The sequence below is a fragment of the Biomphalaria glabrata genome, chromosome 2, assembly GCF_947242115.1.
Source record: "Biomphalaria glabrata chromosome 2, xgBioGlab47.1, whole genome shotgun sequence".
Taxonomy (NCBI): Eukaryota; Metazoa; Mollusca; class Gastropoda; family Planorbidae; genus Biomphalaria; species Biomphalaria glabrata.
Window position 1 is genome coordinate 18,492,738 of NC_074712.1, and position 24,436 is coordinate 18,517,173.

The 24,436-nt window shown below is 38.8% G+C and overlaps 2 protein-coding genes across 6 annotated transcripts in view; one reads left to right on the forward strand and one right to left on the reverse strand.

The window, feature by feature from the left end:
• LOC106063106 (glutamate receptor ionotropic, NMDA 2B-like) overlaps positions 1 to 3,998 on the forward strand; it is a 123,028-nt gene extending 119,030 nt beyond the window's left edge. For all 3 annotated transcript variants that reach the window (XM_056019549.1, XM_056019552.1, XM_056019550.1), the window contains exon 19: positions 1,629 to 3,998. In XM_056019549.1, the coding sequence (XP_055875524.1) occupies positions 1,629 to 1,815 (187 nt within the window). In that variant the 3' untranslated portion in view covers positions 1,816 to 3,998. The remainder of the gene's footprint in view (positions 1 to 1,628) is intronic.
• Positions 3,999 to 13,206: 9,208 nt separating this feature from the next.
• LOC106063107 (uncharacterized) overlaps positions 13,207 to 24,436 on the reverse strand; it is a 323,308-nt gene continuing 312,078 nt past the window's right edge. For all 3 annotated transcript variants that reach the window (XM_056019554.1, XM_056019553.1, XM_056019555.1), the window contains 4 exons: positions 23,086 to 23,267; positions 21,788 to 22,023; positions 19,411 to 19,574; positions 13,207 to 16,034 (listed from right to left, as the gene is read on the reverse strand). In XM_056019554.1, the coding sequence (XP_055875529.1) occupies positions 15,032 to 16,034; positions 19,411 to 19,574; positions 21,788 to 22,023; positions 23,086 to 23,267 (1,585 nt within the window). In that variant the 3' untranslated portion in view covers positions 13,207 to 15,031. The remainder of the gene's footprint in view (positions 16,035 to 19,410; positions 19,575 to 21,787; positions 22,024 to 23,085; positions 23,268 to 24,436) is intronic.

Sequence of the window (24,436 nt, forward strand, 5' to 3'; positions counted from 1 at the left end):
AGTCAAGGCGGCTGTCTGACATGTGTTGGAGAAAAGTCAAGGCGGCTGTCTGACATGTGTTGGAGAAAAGTCAAGGCGGCTGTCTGACATGTGTTGGAGAAAAGTCAAGGCGGCTGTCTGACATGTGTTGGAGAAAAGTCAAGGCGGCTGTCTGACATGTGTTGGAGAAAAGTCAAGGCGGCTGTCTGACATGTGTTGGAGAAAAGTCAAGGCGGCTGTCTGACATGTGTTGGAGAAAAGTCAAGGCGGCTGTCTGACATGTGTTGGAGAAAAGTCAAGGCGGCTGTCTGACATGTGTTGGAGAAAAGTCAAGGCGGCTGTCTGACATGTGTTGGAGAAAAGTCAAGGCGGCTGTCTGACATGTGTTGGAGAAAAGTCAAGGCGGCTGTCTGACATGTGTTGGAGAAAAGTCAAGGCGGCTGTCTGACATGTGTTGGAGAAAAGTCAAGGCGGCTGTCTGACATGTGTTGGAGAAAAGTCAAGGCGGCTGTCTGACATGTGTTGGAGAAAAGTCAAGGCGGCTGTCTGACATGTGTTGGAGAAAAGTCAAGGCGGCTGTCTGACATGTGTTGGAGAAAAGTCAAGGCGGCTGTCTGACATGTGTTGGAGAAAAGTCAAGGCGGCTGTCTGACATGTGTTGGAGAAAAGTCAAGGCGGCTGTTCGTTGTGCTGGCCGTATGACAGCCTCGTGTGGGACACAGAAACAGATGCCCTATAGACAAACAGATGCCCTATAGACAAACAGATGCCCTATAGACAAACAGATGCCCTATAGACAAACAGATGCCCTATAGACAAACAGATGCCCTATAGACAAACAGATGCCCTATAGACAAACAGATGCCCTATAGACAAACAGATGCCCTATAGACAAACAGATGCCCTATAGACAAACAGATGCCCTATAGACAAACAGATGCCCTATAGACAAACAGATGCCCTATAGACAAACAGATGCCCTATAGACTGCATGGTCTGAGAGAGGAACTTACTTTACTACTAGGAATGGATTACAGCATTTTTTTTTACACGAAGAGTTTAAAGAATAGAAAAATATCCTAGACAGCAGCCTCCAGTTTTATTGACGTCTACTTCGCACCATTCAAGTAGCCTGCTTTTCTGAGGTGTTCTGCCCTGTATTATCTCATCAATAACTTTGCCACTAAAACTGTCTGTATTTAAACATCAATTGATTGTTAAAATTATTAGGTAGAAATCGACATTTCATTTCGGTATACTTTTTATTTTATTAAACAGAATAAGTCGGAAAGGGAGGAAACTTGTTGCTTCTTTAGCTCAAAGCGACTAAATTCTGCCCATATATTTTTAAACATTAGTATTGTAATACTAAAAATACATCCATATCTGATAAAATTAAGCATTACTAATTATTTTACTTGTAAGTTATAATAAATTAAAGCATTAGAAATAGGTAAAAAAAAAAAAACACACAAAGAAAGAAGCAATGTGATAATGAAATCTGACTTTACTATCTTATACCGTTATATATCATATTTGTAAGGGGATGACTATTCTGAAAAAGACTCACTTATGACATTGTAAAACACTGCGTAATGTCCTTAATGATATGCATAAATTAAATCAATCTTTGCTTCCATTTAAACCAGGCGCCTGACTCTGGAAGGCAACAACCACAACTGGTACTATGAATCCATCTGCTCAGCAGACGTGGATCGATCTCACAGTCCTGTCGCGCGGCACAAGCAGAGCAGAAGAGAATCACGCGAGAATTCGTCATGCAGGAAGGACCGAAGGCGATTGGACGAGGAGGCAGTTAGAGTAACCCTTTTGTGATTGGCGCCTTATTTCAAAATGTTTTGATTCCAGTTAGCGTGAATATTTAAGGTATTAGTGAAGGGGGGATGACACTAACTACAGCACATCTGGTCTTGTGACAACTGCACTACATTCCTTATTACAATTGGTAAAAAAAGATCAAATCCTTATCGAAGCTTTTATTTGCAGCCTAATAGAATTTTAAGAAGTAGAGGCTGTTATTTTATATTTTTATCGTTTTAAACATTTCATCATTATTGTTAACAACTGATAGCTCAAGCTGATATTACTTAGATTGTATTTTTTTTTTTCCATCTTTCATTATTATAAAGTATCGTGGTATTAGATCTAGTAAATATTGAGACTTTAACCTCTGTCACTTAAAACAGTCATAGCTAATTCAGAAGATTTGTCTGATATGTGACGTGAGACTTGTTGTCAGAAGCCGGTTTTTTGATGGATTGGTATATCTGAGGCTTGTATGTTAGAGTTTGAGTGTTAGAGTGTGACGTATGCTGACAAGTCAAAACTCAGAAGGATGATCACCAAAGTTATGTCCCAAAATGGCGTGAATTGTTATTGAAATCAAAGTGCCAACAGATTTTTGTAACTTGGGCTTCCATTCGAGGTGAATTTTTCTGTATCCTAGCTATTTTTAGCAAATAAACCTACACATGGAAATCCTTCCTACAGACTCTTATACTAGTAAACCATCGCAAGATTAATTCTTCTTACAGATAAAACTTTTAACAGATTTAACTTTTAACAGATGACCCCCCCCCCTGCCAAAGAGAAATCCACTCCTAAATGGGTCAACGAGTGGAATACAGACAAGCAAAATGTAAAAAATGCTTTAAAAACAACACCAACAACATTATCTCAGGAACAGAACTCCACACTTACAACTTTTTTCTGTGAATAATGTTTCCCATATTCGATATTAAACTAAAATATTAATTACCAATAATTAATTGATCAATAGGTTAATTTTTTAATTGATTCATGGTTTGCTAGATACAATTAACAATTGTTTAAAGTTTCAACTTGATCCTTACATAGGGGTAGGAGAAATAAGGTGTTCAATTCTATAAGAGAAAGAAACCATACATATTTAGTCATATATGTGATTACTGAAGGCTTAATTTCCCTTCTTAATATAAAAAAAATAATTTATTGCCAGTATTTAATTGACTAATTAGTTATTTTCTAGATTGATACATGTCTTGTCTATACCAATAAATAATTGTGCAAATTTCAACTTGATCCGAAAAAAATTGTGGGAGAAATAATGTGAACCAGTCAGACAATTTAATATTAATTTAATAAAATACTCTGAAAGACACAAAGATAAAGGCAAATTCCTCATCCCATATGCTAGGACAAATTTGTACAAATACTCCTTCTTCCCTAGTGCTATTAGAGCATGGAGTGGGTTGCCTGAGCTAGCCAGGAAAACCAGTGACTTGGCAGAATTTAAGTCATTGGTTAATATGCATGACTGAATGCATGGCACTTAGGACGTAATCATCTTCTTTTTGAAGTAACGTCTATATTATATAAGATAAGATAAGAGTGAGTTGATATAAGCTGTGTCAAAAAGAAGCGTAGAACATGTTGAAAATATAAGAGAAAAAATAAAAACTTACGAGTTACGAAACAATTATTATCTATGAATTTAGTGTAATTGTGCTGACCACACGATACCTCCTCAAACACAAGATCTTCCCACTGTTTAACTAGGAACTTTTTTTTTTGGTGTTTAGTAGTGCACCTAGGATGACTTGAAGTTGTTGCTGAATTATCACAATCGGTGAATTATCATGATAGATGAATTATCACAATCGGTGAATTATCATGATAGATGAATTATCACGATCGGTGAATTATCATGATAGATGAATTATCATGGTAGGTAAATTATCACAATAGCAGCTTGTCGTGATAGGCGGCTTGTCATGATGGACTTGATATATTTTGGTTAGAGAATCAAGTTGGATGAACTACTAAGTATGTTCATGAATCAGAGAGAGAGAAAAAAAAAAGCTTTTTCCATGAGCTTGAATGAGAACTGACTTCATGATTGTTTCAATAGCAGAGCATTGATAGTACAAGGATGTACACAACTATTGTGTGTACCTACTGGCCTATTGTATACATGTGTCTGGCTGTTTTATAGAAAAGTGAACAATTCATCAAATAAAATGTTGTATTTGAGCTGTTTTTGTTTATTTTCAACAACTATTTTACATTGTGAATAGCAGTTTACACATTCATAGTCTCATTATTTTGTTTCGTAATTTGGGCATTGGGTTCAAAATGTACGTCCGTCGATACATATCTACACTAGTAGCTGTCTAGCCAAGAAGGCGGCATATAAAGGGACTTAAGAGCTGAGTAATACAGATAGTGACTTTCCCACAGACTGTGCACCAGTTTGGTTTCCGTCGAATATCGGCCATTTATTTTCATCCAGTTTTGTTTTCCAAAGTTGAAGTTTCATTTGGACGAACGGATCTTTTCAGACAAATCGAGGCATATTGTAGTTCGCCCTTGCATTGAAACAGTTAACTGTTCAAGGTGACAAGATGTCTACCAGGTCGGTATTTTCTATATTTTTGCTTGCTGATAAAAGAAAAACAACAACTTCTTCACGGAGAAAAACAAACAAAAAAAAAACACAACAATTTTTTAGAACTTTGGCTCTCGACAACTGTATCACATCAACACATTGAACACATCAAACGAATCAAAAGAAGTAACTATCATTGAAAAATAACATGTCTACCTTCCAACAATGATGTTACACTCACTAACTCAAAGTGCCATCTGTAGCCACTAACAAAATATCAGCCTTCTTAAATTTTAGTTTGACGGCCGTTTCGTAATTTATAAATCTAGAACAAATCTGAGTAATGTCCCTTTGTTTTGTTATCAGAAATGAAAATGTATACAAACAAACTGTGGTACAATTATGATTGTTAAAAACGGCCAAAAACAGAAACCCACAGGTTGATCACCCCTAATTTAGAAGTGTTTTTTTCCCTTTTTCAATATCAAATAAAATAATTAATTACAAAGGATTTATTGACTGACTGGTTAATTTTAAATTGATCCATGTTCTTTTTTTGTACGTACAATAAATGATTGTTTAAAGTTTCAACTTGATCTGAGAATAGGTGTGGGACAAATAAGTGTATAGTTATTTAAAAGGACTAAACACCATAATGTAAGCCAAATCTCTAAATAGTGAAGGATTATTTTTCACTTTTTGGTATCAAATAAAATAATTAATTAACAGTCCTAATCGACTAATTAGATTTTTTTGTTCGATTCATGTTTTATTAAGTAAAATACATAATTGTGTAAAGTTTCAACTTAATCCGAGAGTGAGTGACAGAGTGAGTGAGTGACAGAGTGAGTGAGTGATAGAGTGAGTGAGTGACAGAGTGAGTGAGTGATAGAGTGAGTGAGTGACAGAGTGACGTAGTGATAGAGTGAGTGAGTGACAGAGGAAGTGAGTGACAGAAGAAGTAAGTGATAGAGTGAGTGAGTGACAGAGTGAGTGAGTGACAGAGTGAGTGAGTGACAGAGGGAGTGAGTGACAGAAGAAGTAAGTGAGAGTGAGTGAGTGACCGAGGAAGTGAGTGACAGAAAAAGTAAGTGAGAGAGTGAGTGAGTGACCTAGGGAGTGAGTGACAGAGTGAGTGACAGAGTGAGTGGGTTACAGAGTGAGTGAGTGACAGAGTGAGTGAGTGATAAAGTGAGTGAGTGACAGAGTGAGTGAATAACAGAGTGAGTGAGTGATAGAGTGACCGAGGAAGTGAGTGACAGAAGAAGTAAGTGAGAGAGTGAGTGAGTGACCGAGGGAGTGAGTGACAGAGTGAGTGACAGAGTGAGTGGGTTACAGAGTGAGTGAGTGACAGAGTGAGTGAATGATAAAGTGAGTGAGTGACAGAGTGAGTGAATAACAGAGTGAGTGAGTGATAGAGTGAGTGAGTGATAAAGTGAGTGAGTGACAGAGTGAGTGAGTGACAGAGTGAGTGAGTGATAGAGTGAGTGAGTGATAAAGTGAGTGAGTGACAGAGTGAGTGAGTGACAGAGTGAGTGGGTGACAGAGTGAGAGAGTGATAAAGTGAGTGAGTGACAGAGTGAGTGAGTAACAGAGTGAGTGAGTGATAGAGTGAGTGAGTGACAGAGTTAGTGAGTGACAGAGTGAGTGAGTGATAAAGTGAGTGAGTGACAGAGTGAGTGAGTGATAGAGTGAGTGAGTGACAGAGTGAGTGAGTGACAGAGTGAGTGAGTGACAGAGTGAGTGAGTGATAAAGTGAGTGAGTGACAGAGTGAGTGAGTGATAAAGTGAGTGAGTGACAGAGTGAGTGAGTGATAAAGTGAGTGAGTGACAGAGTGAGTGAGTGATAGAGTGAGTGAGTGATAAAGTGAGTGAGTGACAGAGTGAGTGAGTGACAGAGTGAGTGAGTGATAAAGTGAGTGAGTGACAGAGTGAGGTAGTGATAAAGTGAGTGAGTGACAGAGTGAAAGAGTGATAAAGTGAGTGAATGACAGAGTGAGTGAGTGACAGAGTGAATGAGTGACAGAGTGAGTGATAGAGTGAGTGACAGAGTGAGTGAGTGACAGAGTGAGTGAGTGATAAAGTGAGTGAGTGACAGAGTGAGTGAGTGATAAAGTGAGTGAGTGACAGAGTGAGTGAGTGACAGAGTGAGTGAGTGATAAAGTGAGTGAGTGACAGAGTGAGTTTGTGATAGAGTGAGTGAGTGACAGAGTAAGTGAGTGACAGAGTGAGTGAGTGATAAAGTGAGTGAGTGATAAAGTGAGTGAGTGATAAAGTGAGTGAGTGACAGAGTGAGTGAGTGACAGAGTGAGTGAGTGATAGAGTGAGTGAGTGACAGAGTGAGTGAGTGACAGAGTGAGTGAGTGATAAAGTGAGTGAGTGACAGAGTGAGTGAGTGATAAAGTGAGTGAGTGACAGAGTGAGTGAGTGATAAAGTGAGTGAGTGACAGAGGGAGTGAGTGACAGAAGAAGTAAGTGAGAGTGAGTGAGTGACCGAGGAAGTGAGTGACAGAAGAAGTAAGTGAGAGAGTGAGTGAGTGACAGAAGAAGTAAGTGATAGAGTGAGTGAGTGACAGAGTGAGTGAGTGACAGAGTGAGTGAGTGACAGAGGGAGTGAGTGACAGAAGAAGTAAGTGAGAGTGAGTGAGTGACCGAGGAAGTGAGTGACAGAAGAAGTAAGTGAGAGAGTGAGTGAGTGACCGAGGGAGTGAGTGACAGAGTGAGTGACAGAGTGAGTGGGTTACAGAGTGAGTGAGTGACAGAGTGAGTGAGTGATAAAGTGAGTGAGTGACAGAGTGAGTGAATAACAGAGTGAGTGAGTGATAGAGTGACCGAGGAAGTGAGTGACAGAAGAAGTAAGTGAGAGAGTGAGTGAGTGACCGAGGGAGTGAGTGACAGAGTGAGTGACAGAGTGAGTGGGTTACAGAGTGAGTGAGTGACAGAGTAAGTGAATGATAAAGTGAGTGAGTGACAGAGTGAGTGAATAACAGAGTGAGTGAGTGATAGAGTGAGTGAGTGATAAAGTGAGTGAGTGACAGAGTGAGTGAGTGACAGAGTGAGTGAGTGACAGAGTGAGTGAGTGATAAAGTGAGTGAGTGACAGAGTGAGGTAGTGATAAAGTGAGTGAGTGACAGAGTGAAAGAGTGATAAAGTGAGTGAATGACAGAGTGAGTGAGTGACAGAGTGAGTGAGTGACAGAGTGAGTGAGTGATAAAGTGAGTGAGTGACAGAGTGAGGTAGTGATAAAGTGAGTGAATGACAGAGTGAGTGAGTGACAGAGTGAATGAGTGACAGAGTGAGTGATAGAGTGAGTGACAGAGTGAGTGAGTGACAGAGTGAGTGAGTGATAAAGTGAGTGAGTGACAGAGTGAGTGAGTGATAAAGTGAGTGAGTGACAGAGTGAGTGAGTGACAGAGTGAGTGAGTGATAAAGTGAGTGAGTGACAGAGTGAGTTTGTGATAGAGTGAGTGAGTGACAGAGTGAGTGAGTGACAGAGTGAGTGAGTGATAAAGTGAGTGAGTGATAAAGTGAGTGAGTGATAAAGTGAGTGAGTGACAGAGTGAGTGAGTGACAGAGTGAGTGAGTGATAGAGTGAGTGAGTGATAGAGTGAGTGAGTGACAGAGTGAGTGAGTGACAGAGTGAGTGAGTGATAAAGTGAGTGAGTGACAGAGTGAGTGAGTGATAAAGTGAGTGAGTGACAGAGTGAGTGAGTGATAAAGTGAGTGAGTGACAGAGTGAGTGAGTGACAGAGTGAGTGAGTGACAGAGTGAGTGAGTGATAAAGTGAGTGAGTGATAAAGTGAGTGAGTGATAAAGTGAGTGAGTGACAGAGCGAGTGAGTGACAGAGTGAGTAAGTGATAGAGTGAGTGAGTGATAAAGTGAGTGAGTGACAGAGTGAGTTAGTGACAGAGTGAGTGAGTGATAAAGTGAGTGAGTGACAGAGTGAGTGAGTGATAAAGTGAGTGAGTGACAGAGTGAGTGAGTGATAAAGTGAGTGAGTGACAGAGTGAGTGAGTGATAAAGTGAGTGAGTGACAGAGTGAGTGAGTGATAGAGTGAGTGAGTGATAAAGTGAGTGAGTGACAGAGTGAGTGAGTGACAGAGTGAGTGAGTGACAGAGTGAGTGAGTGATAAAGTGAGTGAGTGACAGAGTGAGTGACAGAGTGAGTGACAGAGTGAGTGAGTGACAGAGTGAGTGATAGAGTGAGTAAGTGACAGAGTGAGTGAGTGATAAAGTGAGTGAGTGACAGAGTGAGTGAGTGATAAAGTGAGTGAGTGACAGAGTGACAGAGTGAGTGAGTGATAAAGTGAGTGAGTGACAGAGTGATAGAGTGAGTGAGTGACAGAGTGAGTGAGTGATAAAGTGAGTGAGTGACAGAGTGAGTGAGTGACAGAGTGAGTGAGCGATAAAGTGAGTGAGTAACAGAGTGAGTGAGTGATAGAGTGGGCGAGTGATAAAGTGAGTTATATAAACTTTTTAAAAATGAAGGAACATAAGAAAAGAATCCAACTAATTTTAAAATGTCACGTGATGCCATTCCAATGTAAGAGAAGAAATATTTTCTGGACAAAGCAGAAAAAAACAAACAAACAAATACTTCAGATCTATCCATGTCAGATCTATCCATGTCAGATCTATCCATGTCAGATCTATCCATGTCAGATCTATCCATGTCAGATCTATCCATGTCAGATCTATCCATGTCAAACCAAATTTCATTCAATTTTTCTTTTGCTTTGTAATTTAAAAAAAAGAAACAATAACACTAGGACATTGATCTATGACGTCTTTAATGTTGTCTTAGTCTATCAACTCTTTAATGTTGTCTTAGTCTATCAAATCTTTAATGTTGTCTCTCATACATGGATTCAAACACAGACAACAATACACTACAGTACATTCATGAACGAACATTTGTTTTGACTATACATTTTAAATAACAATCTTTGAAATGAATATATAAAGCTTATGAATTTCATTAAAAAACAAACAAACAAACAAACAAAAAAACAAACAAACAAAAAAACAAACAAAAAACAAACTTTTTACACGATCCATTTTCCGTTCATAACGTATTTTACAATTTTTTGTTTCGTAAGAAAACTTGACAAGGGTGAAAAAACTAAAATACAAAACTTAATATAATAAACGTCGAACGCTGCCATCAACCCACTTAAGGCAAAGTACTGCGTGCGAGTTAGGGTGCATGACGTCTCACAGTGGACAACGTTTTAAAGAGGGATGCGCGGCTGACTACCATGAACCGCCTGCTTGCCTGAGCGGAAAATCCTGATACAGATTAGTGATTTTTAATATTAAAATAGGATTCAAGGTGAAACGTGATTTCTGAGAACCTAAGACAGCAAGGAAACCTTTAATAAGGTGAGATGTCATTCTACGCAAAGGTAAGAGAAGGAAACTCGTGAAATTCTCATTGTACAATGGTTTCGTGGGTTATTTCCTTTCTTCTGGAGGTTATGGGAGATGAGAGTAGCTATATCCTACTGGAAGCACTGGAATCTATTTTGTAACTTCAGAATGAAGACTTGGTCTCTCGGTTCTCTACTGAAGTCTTCTACGTCATCTTAACACCCGTGTGTCTCAACAAGTAACTGACTTCTTTTGTGTGGGAGTATAATATCTCTATGCTACCTCTGCTCCTAGGTGGAAACATCAACATGTGCACTATTTGTACTTATTAAGTCTCAATTATCATATCACAACAATAAGTCACTACTTTTTTATTTGAGAACATTGTCCAAGTACCCATTCGTCGTTAACTTTTTTTTTTTTTTTTGGGGGGGGGCAATATACCAGAATGCTTATTATGAATTTTTAAATCACAAAAATACATTAGCATCGTAGTTTGACAAAATATTTGGGACAACTCTTCAGTCACTCAGAGTACTACCCCTTGAATGAATTGCACGAACTAACAAAAGGGCTGTATAGTTAACAATAAAATCCCTACAAAATACAAGATTCACTTCGGGTGTTTATACTGGAAGAACTGTTTGAACAAGTGTCTTCAATTGCAATACAAGAAATGTATTTAAACAATAACAACAACAAAAACAACAACAACAAAAAACCCTTCCTCACATTTCTTTACCCCTTTGTCTCGACTCAATTTGGCGCATTAAAACAAAATGACATGACATGACATTGGGCGCATAAGAAGAAATGATAAAAAAAATATTACAGAGTAGAATAGCCTTTCTTATTAGCAAAAAGTTATTTCTTTTGAAACATGCACTTCTATAAATATGAAAATGCTGAGGGTATTAATATTTTAATAATCATAACTTGTGTGAATACATCAAGGCACTCTTAATTTAACAATAGTCAGTGATAACTTAGTACACCAGACTGATCTAGTCAGTGTACAGAATGTCATGGCTGATCTAGTCAGTGTACACAATGATGAATACTATTTCATGTTACTCACAATGCAGTAAAACAAAGAAAGTTCTCACATAGTATGTACAACTAGAGTTCATATAAGAAAAAAACAACAACATCCGAATAAAAGTTTGTCTTCAAGTCCAAAGATAAAAGAAGTAATTCGCAGACCAATCTTTGGTCTGTATATTCTTCCATACTCAAAGCAGACAAGGCCATGCACTGCTTATATCCGTCAATATTCCCATACGTAGAGAAATATATTAAACTTGTTACTATATCGGACCACAGTCCAGATATCATTAAAACAACCAGTTTTTTTCAGTGTATATAATGAAAGTCCACTATATATTACATTCTACAACGAACATCAAGCAACTAAGTAAAAAAAAAAAGGTCCAACATTAATAAAATTTGAATCCACGCTTTTAGTCACATTTACATATAGATTGTTATGATTGAAAAATAAAGACTTAAACATTATTCGATCTACAGAGAAAACGATTGAACCCATCTCTAAGTTGACATATTGAGCATATAATGAACACTATTACAAAGTGTCTGAGGTAAAGTATCAGAGCATCTGAGGTAAACTATCTTCCTTTGGAGGGTTCTATTCCATCTCTGTTCTAACGTGAGTTGACTGCAAACATTTCGGACTGACGACGCTAAATAAAATCTAGTTTTGATGCACAGCCCCCACTGGACTGGCTGTATGGGCAAACGGGCAAATGCCCAGTGGGCCTGTACCAAATGTGCTGGTCGGGTCGAGACCAAAGAAAAAAAATTTTCAATGCAGACAACTTTAAAAAAAAGTGACAGCAGCAAGACACAGAGGCCCGAACACGTTTTCTTGTTTTTTTTTTTAAATTATTATTACAATGAATTTTATTTGAAATTCAAAAAGAATATCAAAAAAATTACACTATACACTTTTTTTTTTGCAAAACGTTAGACCGTACTTTTTGCTATGTACGAGCGTGGTGGACTTTAACACTGCTTTGATGTCTTCGAGGTTGTGTTTGGCCTAATCATTTTGCTGGTCGGCATGGGCGTTTGATAGCACTCCCTTTTGTTTTTGCTCCTTCCCTCCCCGTCTTTCGATGGTTGCATTGACAGTTACCAAAAAAGAGGGATGAGAGAGGTTAAGTTAGAAAACATTGATATAACGCAGAAAAAAAGGGGGCCATAATTAGCTCTTTAACAATACTTAGTAGAAATTAACTTTAACACACACACACAGCCGCGATATTGCAAACCAACCAACATTTCTTTTTCTTTATTTTTAATAGCATATATCTAAAAATACTACATCCATTCTTTCATAGTATTATAAGTAATGGCAAACTTATTCTTAGTATGAAGTCATTATAGATGGAGATTCTTATAATAATTATAATAATTTATATAGCGCTGTCACATCAGATATTTAATGAAAGATTTATATTTATATTTTAGATAATGGATCATGATATATTCATGTACAATTCGCGTTTTGGAGAAAGTACTAGTAAGTGCCTCTCTAACTGTTCTGCATTCTCTTATATTTTAATGAAATGGGTTGCCTGAGTCAGCCAGGAAAACCAATGACTTAACATATTTTAAGTCACAGATCAACATGCATAACTAGATTGACACATGAAATGCGTAGGACGTAGCTCTCTCATTTTTTGAAGAAACGTCTGTAATCTATAAGTAATACCAAAAAGTTTCAAACTCATTTAGGCTGTTATTGTAGTGATTATAGTTTTCAGACTACATACATGTGTAAATAAAATACATTATATAATCCTACGCAAGCATACATCCAGTTTTCGATGCGTTATCAAACTTTATTAGACTTACACATTAAACCTATAATATGACACATGGGCGTAGCCGAGAGGGAGGGTTGAAATCATTATTTGCCTCTGACCTCATTGTCTGAAAGGAAAACCTTGCTTACTGCCCCAGTGCATCCAACTTAAGCAAATTACAGTCACCAAATTTCATGAGCGTAGCCCAAAGAGTTTTTTATTTTGTTACTCTCCCCCTACAATACAAAAGCTAACGCAACCATAGTTACCATTTTCTACCAGCAGCTGGACTCCATTAATTAAGTGCAGTGAATAGCAGATTTGGTTATTAATTTTTTTTAGCGTAAGAATAGCAGGCTAATTGCACTGTAGATACCTCAGAATATTCGTTTTTTAAAAGCTTAAAATAACGGAAATAATACTTGGATCAGGGGCTTTGCCCCGGACCCCGCTGGAGTAGCTCACAGCGCCCCCCCCCCCCCCCCAGACACCCTAACTGTCCTTGGCGGTGTGTGCTGTATTTCCACTAATTAAAGAAAGAGAGTATTCTAGGGAAAAAAACTCTGAAAGAAAGAAAGGTCAGAATGTAATGAAGATTAACACACACACACTCATATATATATATATATATATATATATATATATATATATATATAAAAATTGCCCGGGGGGGGGGGTTTACAAAAAACCCACACCGAAAAAATCTTGGCTCCGACCATGATATGATATGTCATTTGTGGGCCGGTTTATCTGGTAAAGCCCGGGCCAATTTTGATACCCTGGTTACATATATCATGTATACAGACGTAGACTAAAAATTGAAAGTCCTGCACATATCAAATTATATTTTATACAATATAAGTCACAAATAAATCTAATTGTTATTCTTAATACACTTTGTAACACCATTTTATTATATTCTCAATCTGTATACATCAGCTTATTATATTGTCATTTGTAGTCGTTTTTACACCAGTAGATGTATATTGGTTAATCCAACTGTACACATATAAATATATCCATCATTATATGAATTATGAAACAACGCTGTATAATATTGTAATATAAAACATCTTGACACATCTGTATATGAAATATTTCATAAATAATACGACACACCAAAGTCTTCTATGCGAATGCAGAGACACATATGGATATTTTATTGACATCACACTGATCTTGATACACCAGCAATCAATGTCCTTCTATTGACCAGGACTTCAGAATATTTTAATGCGATTTAATACATTTTGACGCACCAGGATATTATATTGTTTTTCTATATAATTGACACACTAGTTATCATATCGTCTAAGTGTACACATTGATAACACATGAATTCCTCGTAACTCAGCGACGCACCATGAATAATAATGACACACGTCGATACACTATGCACTATAACACACCAAGACGCACTAGGACACACCTTGACGTATTTTGACACACCATGACAAACCTGGACACTGCAAGACACACAGAGAGAGGTCTTATCACAGTTCTTGATGAGCGAACCTCTACAATAGTCTAATTTTTATAGCAGTGATAACATTGCAAGGATCTAAGATACGATTTAAAGGCATCAAATAATGTGAAAAAATAGGATGCTAAAATTGTAATTTAGTCTAATGATAAAACAATTCCGAGACTGTAGTGCCGTAAAATGTTGTTTTCTTTACATTAAACTAGTGTAGTAGTATTTCGTAGATTAATGGTGTATTGTGTGGAAATTATAATAACAAAGACCATTAGATTGGTTATTATTTACATTACATTTTATGTGTTTAAATAAACTACAATAGATTAAATATAACATTTTATCATTACATGAGAATCAATTATTAAAAAATTAGTTGTAATGTAAATACATCCTTAAAAAAAATATTTTTTTAAAAAATTGATCTGAAATTTATTTTAAAAAAAATGAAAAAAAAATATAAAAAAATGGGATAATTAAAAAATACAGATTACTCCCCTCTTGAAATAATGTAAAAATAGTCAATGGAAAAAAAAAATTACACTGGCATACATACAATTCGGTATTGCTTTGATAAGATATGAACAAAGCAAAACATTGAACTTTGAAATATGAGAGAGAGAGAGAGAGAGAGAGAGAACTAATTTAATGACAGAGTTTGATGCCTAAAGATAAATTTGTGAAAGTGTCAGACAGTTTCAATGCTACACCCAACAACTCACTCAGCACAGACGGAGGTACATACTTCAATGCAATAGAGAAAGAACTTGTCAAACTGCAGCTATTTACACTCAAAGAGAAATACAAATCATTTTAATACTTTCAAAAAGTAAATCTAGCGACTATTTATTTTGGATATAGTTTAGTTTGTTTTGAGACGTCTTCTCGTCATGCTAATGGCCTATTTCAAAGTCTGCCGTTACAGAAAATGCGAATGTGTATATAGTGTACTATGCACATCACAAAATCATGGAGTACTGGTTTGGAGTTTAAAATGACGTTTCTTTACCAATGATGTCATCAACATTCACGTAGACATTGCCGTCATTGTCCAGAAGCCGTCGAGCACTGACGTCATTATCGTCTTCTTGAGACTGTGTCTTGTCAGATACTGTCTTGTCTTTGTTGGCATTGTTTTTGTTCAACGCCGCTGGCAATCTCTGAAGCGAATGTGGTGCATTGCTGTAAGCTGGTGACATGCTCCTGATGCCCCTCACTCCGCCTTGAGGGTACCTCATGTCCGGGCTCGAGGTAAAGTTGGAATCCTTACTGGGAGAGGCGGGCGAGGACTGACCCTCGTCTGAGAGCTTCGAGAGATCGCCAGGCGAAGGCAGGCGGTTCGTGTCTGAGATCTCTGAGAAAGTGGAGGACGGAGACTCAGGACTGTCTAAAATAAAAGGCTCGTAACGCTTCCCATCAGAGGAGGGCGATGTTTCCACAGACCCAGGCACGTGTGGTGGGGGCGGGAGCGGCAATCCAGGCGTCGGAGGGCTAATGTCAGCCATATCACCATAGCCCAGAACTGCCTCATCGAATGTTGGAGGAGCTGGATGAAGCTCCAAATCCGCCACCATGCTGTTCTTGTCCCCGCGTATTTTAGAAGCTTGGTTTGGGGACGTTCGTTGAGCAGACCCATCTCGACCCACTGCGACTTTATTCTCATAGATGGGTCCAGATCTGTCAGCCTGCTGTGGAGACACGTGCATGCTCTGCAGTGGTATATGAACACTATGAGGTGGACTGTTGTTTGGATTGGAAGAAGTTCTCAAAGGAACGGAAGGTTTTAGAAGGCCGTCTTCTTCATCAGTATCTCCTTTGCCTTCCAAGGCCAGCAGAGGTTGAGCAGCATTTTTCTCAGCGCCAGATGACGCCGTATCGCTCTTCTGCTGACGCCTTCTCTTGTGGGCATTTCCATTGACCTGTGTCGACTCTTGCATTTCCAGCTTGTATGGTGCTCTTTGTTCTCGAGACACTTCTAGTGATGCAGAGTGGCTGCAATGTACAAAGAAAAGGGGACGCCGTAATTATTTGTTTGGAAAAAAATTCAGTTAAACACAGTAATTCAGATTTCCTGTGTGTGTGTGTGTTTGTGTGTGTGTGTGTGTGTGTGTATAAAGATGATGTTAGGCTGTAACTCAACTATCCTGTTCTTTTCCAAATGTACTGATCGAATATCAAGTGACAACGTACACAATGGGTAGTGGCTAAGACTTGGTCAAATGAATAAAGTGAACAAGAAAAAGCAAGTGTACGAGACAGAGAGAGAGAGAGAGACAGACAGAGTGTCAGAGAGAGAGGCAGAGAGAGAGGCAGACAGAGAGAGGCAGAGAGAGAGGCAGAGAGAGAGGCAGAGAGAGAAAGAGGCAGAGGAGACAGAGACAGGGAGACAGACAGAGAGACAGAGACAAAGAGAGACTGACAGAGAGAGAGAGAGACAGAGAGAGAGACAGAGAGAGAGAGACGAAAATTAAAAAAAGAAGGGAGAGACAAAGAGAGAGTCGAGTGCAGGAATAACCGCTGAAAACGGTGTTGAACCTAGCCTAAATTAATTTGAAGTTGATTATATTTAAAAAAATGTACAAGTTGAACCAGAGTTTTCTCTTTCATCGTAAGCTAGTTAGGTAGGTCCCCCCCCCCCAAAGATCAACATAAACTGTCGAATTTCTAGTTACATTGAAATACCTCTCCAGTGTCCAGTATATATAAAGCTAGTAAGAGACATTGAATGTAAATAAAAAAAAGGAGCGGTAGAGAGAAGCAGAACATATGATGGGAGCTGTAGAACATATGATGGGAGCTGTAGAACATAGGATGGGAGCTGTAGAACATATGATGGGAGCTGTAGAACATAGGATGGGAGCTGTAGAACATATGATGGGAGCTGTAGAACATAGGATGGGAGCTGTAGAACATATGATGGGAGCTGTAGAACATAGGATGGGAGCTGTAGAACATAGGATGGGAGCTGTAGAACATAGGATGGGAGCTGTAGAACATATGATGGGAGCTGTAGAACATAGGATGGGAGCTGTAGAACATATGATGGGAGCTGTAGAACATAGGATGGGAGCTGTAGAACATATGATGGGAGCTGTAGAACATATGATGGGAGCTGTAGAACATATGATGGGAGCTGTAGAACATATGATGGGAGCTGTAGAACATAGGATGGGAGCTGTAGAACATATGATGGGAGCTGTAGAACATAGGATGGGAGCTGTAGAACATATGATGGGAGCTGTAGAACATATGATGGGAGCTGTAGAACATAGGATGGGAGCTGTAGAACATAGGATGGGAGATGTAGAACATAGGATGGGAGCTGTAGAACATAGGATGGGAGCTGTAGAACATATGATGGGAGCTGTAGAACATATGATGGGAGCTGTAGAACATAGGATGGGAGCTGTAGAACATAGGATGGGAGCTGTAGAACATATGATGGGAGCTGTAGAACATAGGATGGGAGCTGTAGAACATATGATGGGAGCTGTAGAACATATGATGGGAGCTGTAGAACATAGGATGGGAGCTGTAGAACATATGATGGGAGCTGTAGAACATAGGATGGGAGCTGTAGAACATATGATGGGAGCTGTAGAACATATGATGGGAGCTGTAGAACATAGGATGGGAGCTGTAGAACATAGGATGGGAGCTGTAGAACATAGGATGGGAGCTGTAGAACATAGGATGGGAGCTGTAGAACATATGATGGGAGCTGTAGAACATATGATGGGAGCTGTAGAACATAGGATGGGAGCTGTAGAACATAGGATGGGAGCTGTAGAACATATGATGGGAGCTGTAGAACATAGGATGGGAGCTGTAGAACATAGGATGGGAGCTGTAGAACATAGGATGGGAGCTGTAGAACATAGGATGGGAGCTGTAGAACATAGGATGGGAGCTGTAGAACATAGGATGGGAGATGTAGAACATAGGATGGGAGCTGTAGAACATAGGATGGGAGCTGTAGAACATAGGATGGGAGCTGTAGAACATAGGATGGGAGCTGTAGAACATAGGATGGGAGCTGTAGAACATAGGATGGGAGCTGTAGAACATAGGATGGGAGCTGTAGAACATAGGATGGGAGCTGTAGAACATATGATGGGAGCTGTAGAACATATGATGGGAGCTGTAGAACATAGGATGGGAGCTGTAGAACATATGATGGGAGCTGTAGAACATATGATGGGAGCTGTAGAACATATGATGGGAGCTGTAGAACATATGATGGGAGCTGTAGAACATAGGATGGGAGCTGTAGAACATATGATGGGAGCTGTAGAACATAGGATGGGAGCTGTAGAACATATGATGGGAGCTGTAGAACATAGGATGGGAGCTGTAGAACATAGGATGGGAGCTGTAGAACATAGGATGGGAGCTGTAGAACATATGATGGGAGCTGTAGAACATATGATGGGAGCTGTAGAACATAGGATGGGAGCTGTAGAACATAGGATGGGAGCTGTAGAACATAGGATGGGAGCTGTAGAACATAGGATGGGAGCTGTAGAACATATGATGGGAGCTGTAGAACATAGGATGGGAGCTGTAGAACATAGGATGGGAGCTGTAGAACATAGGATGGGAGCTGTAGAACATAGGATGGGAGCTGTAGAACATAGGATGGGAGCTGTAGAACATAGGATGGGAGCTGTAGAACATAGGATGGGAGCTGTAGAACATAGGATGGGAGCTGTAGAACATAGGATGGGAGCTGTAGAACATAGGATGGGAGCTGTAGAACATAGGATGGGAGCTGTAGAACATAGGATGGGAGCTGTAGAACATAGGATGGGAGCTGTAGAACATAGGATGGGAGCTGTAGAACATAGGATGGGAGCTGTAGAACATAGGATGGGAGCTGTAGAACATAGGATGGGAGCTGTAGAACATAGGATGGGAGCTGTAGAACATAGGATGGGAGCTGTAGAACATAGGATGGGAGCTGTAGAACATAGGATGGGAGCTGTAGAACATAGGATGGGAGCTGTAGAACATAGGATGGGAGCTGTAGAACATAGGATGGGAGCTGTAGAACAATTGATTCTTACTTCCAGTGGTGTAGCTAGAGATATGAGGGCCAGGGGGACTTGGACTTTTTTAGGGGCCCTGCATTATGGAAATCGACATAATGATATGAGTTATAGCGTAATTTTTAATGCAAAAACAAATTTTGGACACTCATTTGGGAGTCCCCTCAAGTTGGGGATCGGAGGGATTTTCAAATTTAGTCTTACTTATCACAAAGTTTTTGACTGATCGTTTAGACATGTAAATGTTAAGAGTTCGTTTTTAAAATAAAATAATGACTTTGTTGACGGTCACTGACACACGAGATGGTTTTACTACTTACGCCAAAAGCCTTCTTAACTGTGAAATTTTGAGGAGGGCAATGTCCAGTTCATGCTTGACCTTCCAGAGTTGGGTCTCACACAGAGGGTCCTTACACTTGTGGTGCTTGTGGTAGTCTATGGCCTCTATCACCGACTGCTCAAAGGTCAGAGACTGACCCATACTCTGAAAGTAATGGTAACAGCTACGAATCAGTTGAAAACGTATCTAGTACTATTTGTTCAACTTACCCCATTGAATCATATTGGTCAACAACCACACAAGTGATGGACGATATACGTTGGACAAAATGTGTCCTTTGTCTGTACTCTATAGACATGTACATTTTTTGAAACTTTTCTAATATGATTTACAATAGATTGGCTTGCATTTCAAATAGCACCAGTCCAAGTATTCTTCAACAAATAATGTTTTGGTAAGTCAATTAGGTCGTCAACTGGATCTTGTCAACAGGGCCGCCGCGAGGGTTGTGGCCGCCTGCGTGCGAAATTTTAAAATGCCCCCCCCCTTTTTTTTTTTCTAGAAAATGAAATTCATTAGACTGGGCTGAACACTGGACCAAAAGTGTCCTTTGATTTAAATCCATTTTTGTAGACCGTTCCTTTCCAATTGGCACCGTTGTCGTATCACCCATGCCCTCTAAGATGTTTTATTTCCAATTTTAACTTTGATTTTTTTCTTCTACGATGTCACAAATTCCTTCTCCAGACCCAAGTTGTCTAAGTATTTGGGCGAAACTGCAGAAAATTTCCATGCATCTAAACATTAGGTTATAATGACCATAAAATGCAGAATAAATTTCTTGAAATATAAAAGTCATTGATAGTGAATCTTTTTCTTTTTCCGTAATTTTTTATAATGATTATCACGATTGTCACCACAATCATCTGACATACGCGGATTCGGAAGTGCGTACAAATTTATCCAATACACCACCAGGACAAAATAAAACAACACAGCGCTGATTATTTTTGTTGCGTTAATACAAAATAAATAATCCAAAGAACAAGTTACTTATACAATGACTGGAAATAAAACAGAGTAAGGCAGTGTTTCTCAGACATTGCCGGGTGCGACCCCTACATGACAAAATTATCGCTCGAGCCTTCCTTAGAAGCTGGGGATCTAGAATGTTTGTTTGTTTTACATGTTTCGCATGTTCCTTCAGAGTTGAAGATAGTTTACTTCCTAGTCCAAACCTCCCGCAGGACGACGGGGGATGGGAGCGGGCAGGATTTGAACCCTCGACCATCGATAAATCCGAACGACAGTCCAGCGCGCAAACCGCACGACCAGGCAGCGATGTAGGCTCCCACAGTGAGGTACGTGCATTATTTTAAGGAAGTAATAAAAAAGAAAAGAAACTGATTCATAATTTCTTTTTGTTGTTTCAACTTATAGTAATTTAACACTATGTTTAGAATCGAAATTAACATAATGAAATTTCACAAAAAGAGTCCGTCGTTGATTTTTGTGTGTGTGTGTTCAGAAATAGTGTTGCTTATACAAGTTTTAGGCGTTGTAAAAAGTTCTTCCTGGAGATACAAATGAAGATGCGGAGGGTTTCCGCTAAGTCGGCAAGGCGTCTGATGTCGAGACGGAGCCCTGGCGCATTCCTGTGTTTTCATCTTCAGAAATTCTTTCTCCTGGCGTCTACAGCTCAATTTTGTCTTGTAGTCAGAAGAGAGTATATCGAAAAATGTTGGTGTGTTTTCGTTCAGAAACTTAACCTAGTAAAAATAAGTTGACGGCCATTTCAAATCTAATAATAAAGAGGCAGCCCTGGTCAATAGTGTGAGAGACATTCTTGGTTCGTATAGCGCACGGACGTCTGTAACGGGCGTGATCTTTTTTAAGACCATTTTTGTGTTAAGTTCATCTCTGTCGCGGACCATTTTTTTTCCACACAAAAGTCGAAACTATAATAAATTTCCAAAATAAATTTTTATGAACGAATATAGTTTTTTTTAAAGTTATTAAGGGATTCTGGAATAATTTGAACTAATATAAAATATTTAAATATTGAATTTTTTTTTTTTAAACAAAATTAAAAAACTAATAATGAATAATGATTTGGCCGCCCCTTAACTTTGGCCGCCTGCGTGCAATGCGCACATTGCACAATAGGTAGCGGCGGCCCTGCTTGTCAATAAAGAATGAGGTACTAACTTTGCAAACTGTGGATAAACACTGAAACACCAGCTTGCCAAACTGTCGATAAACACTGAAAAGTGTGTTAAGTTCATCTCTGTCGCGGACCATTTTTTTTTCCCACACAAAAGTCGAAACTATAATAAAGTGCTATGGTCGGAATAGATTCGACCATTCTGAGACAAGAAAATCCGGATGAATCAAACTGGCATAAATACCAAACTTACCAAACTGACCAAAGAACAGCAACCACACTTGTCCCATTTCTTCAAAGACTTCCGACCAAACCGGAAGTACATGTGCTCCAAGATGAGAAGTAAAACTCCAAGGATGACGCCTCCGCCGAGAAGAATGAAAGCGGAAGTAAAATTTAATATCCCAAGAGTGTGACTGGACACGCCCCTCTCTTTTTTCTTGTGGCACGCTCCTGCCAACCAGAACTTCTGCAATCTTTCTATCTCTCCTGGGAACAAAAAGAAAATAAAACCAGACTAAAGTGTTAATTGTTGGTGTACGTACATATATTTCAAAATGTATCCTGAGTTATGGGCCTTATTAATCATTTGAAAAAGATTGAACAAATATCGACAGACTGGTGGTATAATTGAGTCAGGAAATATTAAATTTAAAAAAAGTAAAGTTCCTCTTTCAGACCTTGCGATCTATAGAGCAGATGATGTAAAGGTCATCTGTTTCTGTGGTCCACGGTTAACGATGGTGGCATGTGGCTAGCACAACGACCAACCGCCTTTACTTTTCCACAATTAATGTCAGGTACCCATTTGAGCTGGGTGGACTCAGACGCCACCAAATATACCGAAATTAAAAATCCCAGTCTTCACCAGGATTCGAACCCGGGGTCTCACTTCAGAAGCCAAGCGCTTTACCACTCAGCCACCGCGCCTCCTAAATATTAAATTACTGAAATAAAAATGTATAGTGCAGAATATGAAATACTTGTTTTCAAACTTATATTGACAATAGTGTAGACCTACAACTTGCTGTTCATAATAATAAGAAGGCTTGTCTGAGTCCAACTAATGTTACATAATTCACCATTTCCTGTGGCTACTAGCCCCAGCTACGACCTACTAATGAATCATATAACATAAACTCCAATATCAACAAGCCCAAGTGTTTATCAACTCTGCATCATGCTACTCCTATCTTCATTGTTACTTATTACTCTACTTATCCTCCTGACACTGCCTCACTCTTTCTATCTTTCTTTTATCTTTTCTGTTATTCTTGTTCTCTCTCTTCTCTATAGCTTTCTTTTTTTTCTATTATTATTTTTGTTTACTCCTATCACATTGTCTCTCTCTCTCTCTCTCTCTATTGTTATCAACTCTCCACATAAAAGTTGTCTATTTAATTTTTCTTTAAAAAACCCTGTCCTGCAGACATGAGCAAACTACTTTCTTTTCAGTGACTTCACAATCCACACATTCAACTCCAGAGGTTTATCTTTAAACTGTTGTCCACTTTCTGGTCATTACCGCCTCTGACTTTTTAATGAGCTCACCGTCTTCTTGAAGCTTAAGTAACGCCTTGTCCACTTTCTTGACCCATTGTGACTTCTTGGGAAATGCCAGACCATAGCCAGTCTCTGCTATTCGTTTTCCAACTGTTTTCAATTTACAGCCAACGTCTTTACCAAATTCGTACTCCAAGGTAGTCGAGTCGTAAATAAAAGCTTGGATCTCTCTGAGGGAAAAGTTCAAAACACGTCGTCAAAATAACAACGTAATCAAAGCCTAAATAAAGTCAAAACTAGAACCAACAAAAAGTATAAAAACAACAAAACAAACAAACCAAAAAAAAAAAGAAAAACAAAAATACTTTTATTTAAACAACACAAAAACTTCTACGAAATGTACAGGTATCACGTGGTTTGGATCAGTCATGCCATTGAATTTGTAATAGATCTAAACTAACAACAATAATACTATTTTAAGCGGCCCCCTAAAGGGGAAAAGACGCTATTAGTTTTGTGTGGCCTGTCTGTCCGTCCTTCCCGTTTAGATCTCAGAAACTAGAAGAGAAAATGAAATTCGGACATAATGATATGTTAGATCATTCAAAGTTCTGATGCAACGGCTACTTTGTTTTTCCGAAAGTGAACCATCTAATTTTTAAAAATTATATATGCAAGCAGATTTTTCACAAAATTACAACACTTTTCAATGAAAAACTTCAGGGGAAGTAAGTCTTTTTAAAAAAGTGCACAAGCTTCTTCATTAATAAATCAAGCTTCATTCATAGATTCGCGCATTGGTACAAGAAAAATTGCATCTAAGGTCACAATTGAAAAAGTTTCAAAGTATCATTATAAAATAGATTTTCCATTTATTAACTAACTCATGTTACTAATTGTTTTTATTTAGCGCTATTTCATGCTTTTAGCTTTCTCAATGTGCTATGGTCCTATGTCTTGTCTGGACCAGTTGGGAAAGGCTGGGGGATGGGAAATAAAAGAATATCTGGGCGGGTTTTACCGTCATTGGTTTTTAAAAACATGGACAGAACCAAAGGGAGAACGAACTGAATTCGTGCTCGTGGCTGACGCCTTCTCGGGCAGACATGCTAGCCACTCTGCTAGTGAGATACTTATGTCAAGAGAAGATTGTATAGTTATTCATTGTTTGTTTCAATTTAGAGTGTTGACCTATAATGGGGACTAATTCAGCTTATACCACAATGTTAGTCAAGTTCAATGTCTTTCCCTTGTTCGTTATACCAAACAAAATAATTTATTACCAATCGTTTTTAAATTTTTAAAATTGATTCTTGTGTTGTCAGGTACAAGAAATAATTATGCTAAGTTTCAGCTTGATCCGAGATTGGGTGTGGGAGAAATAACGTGAACAAACGTT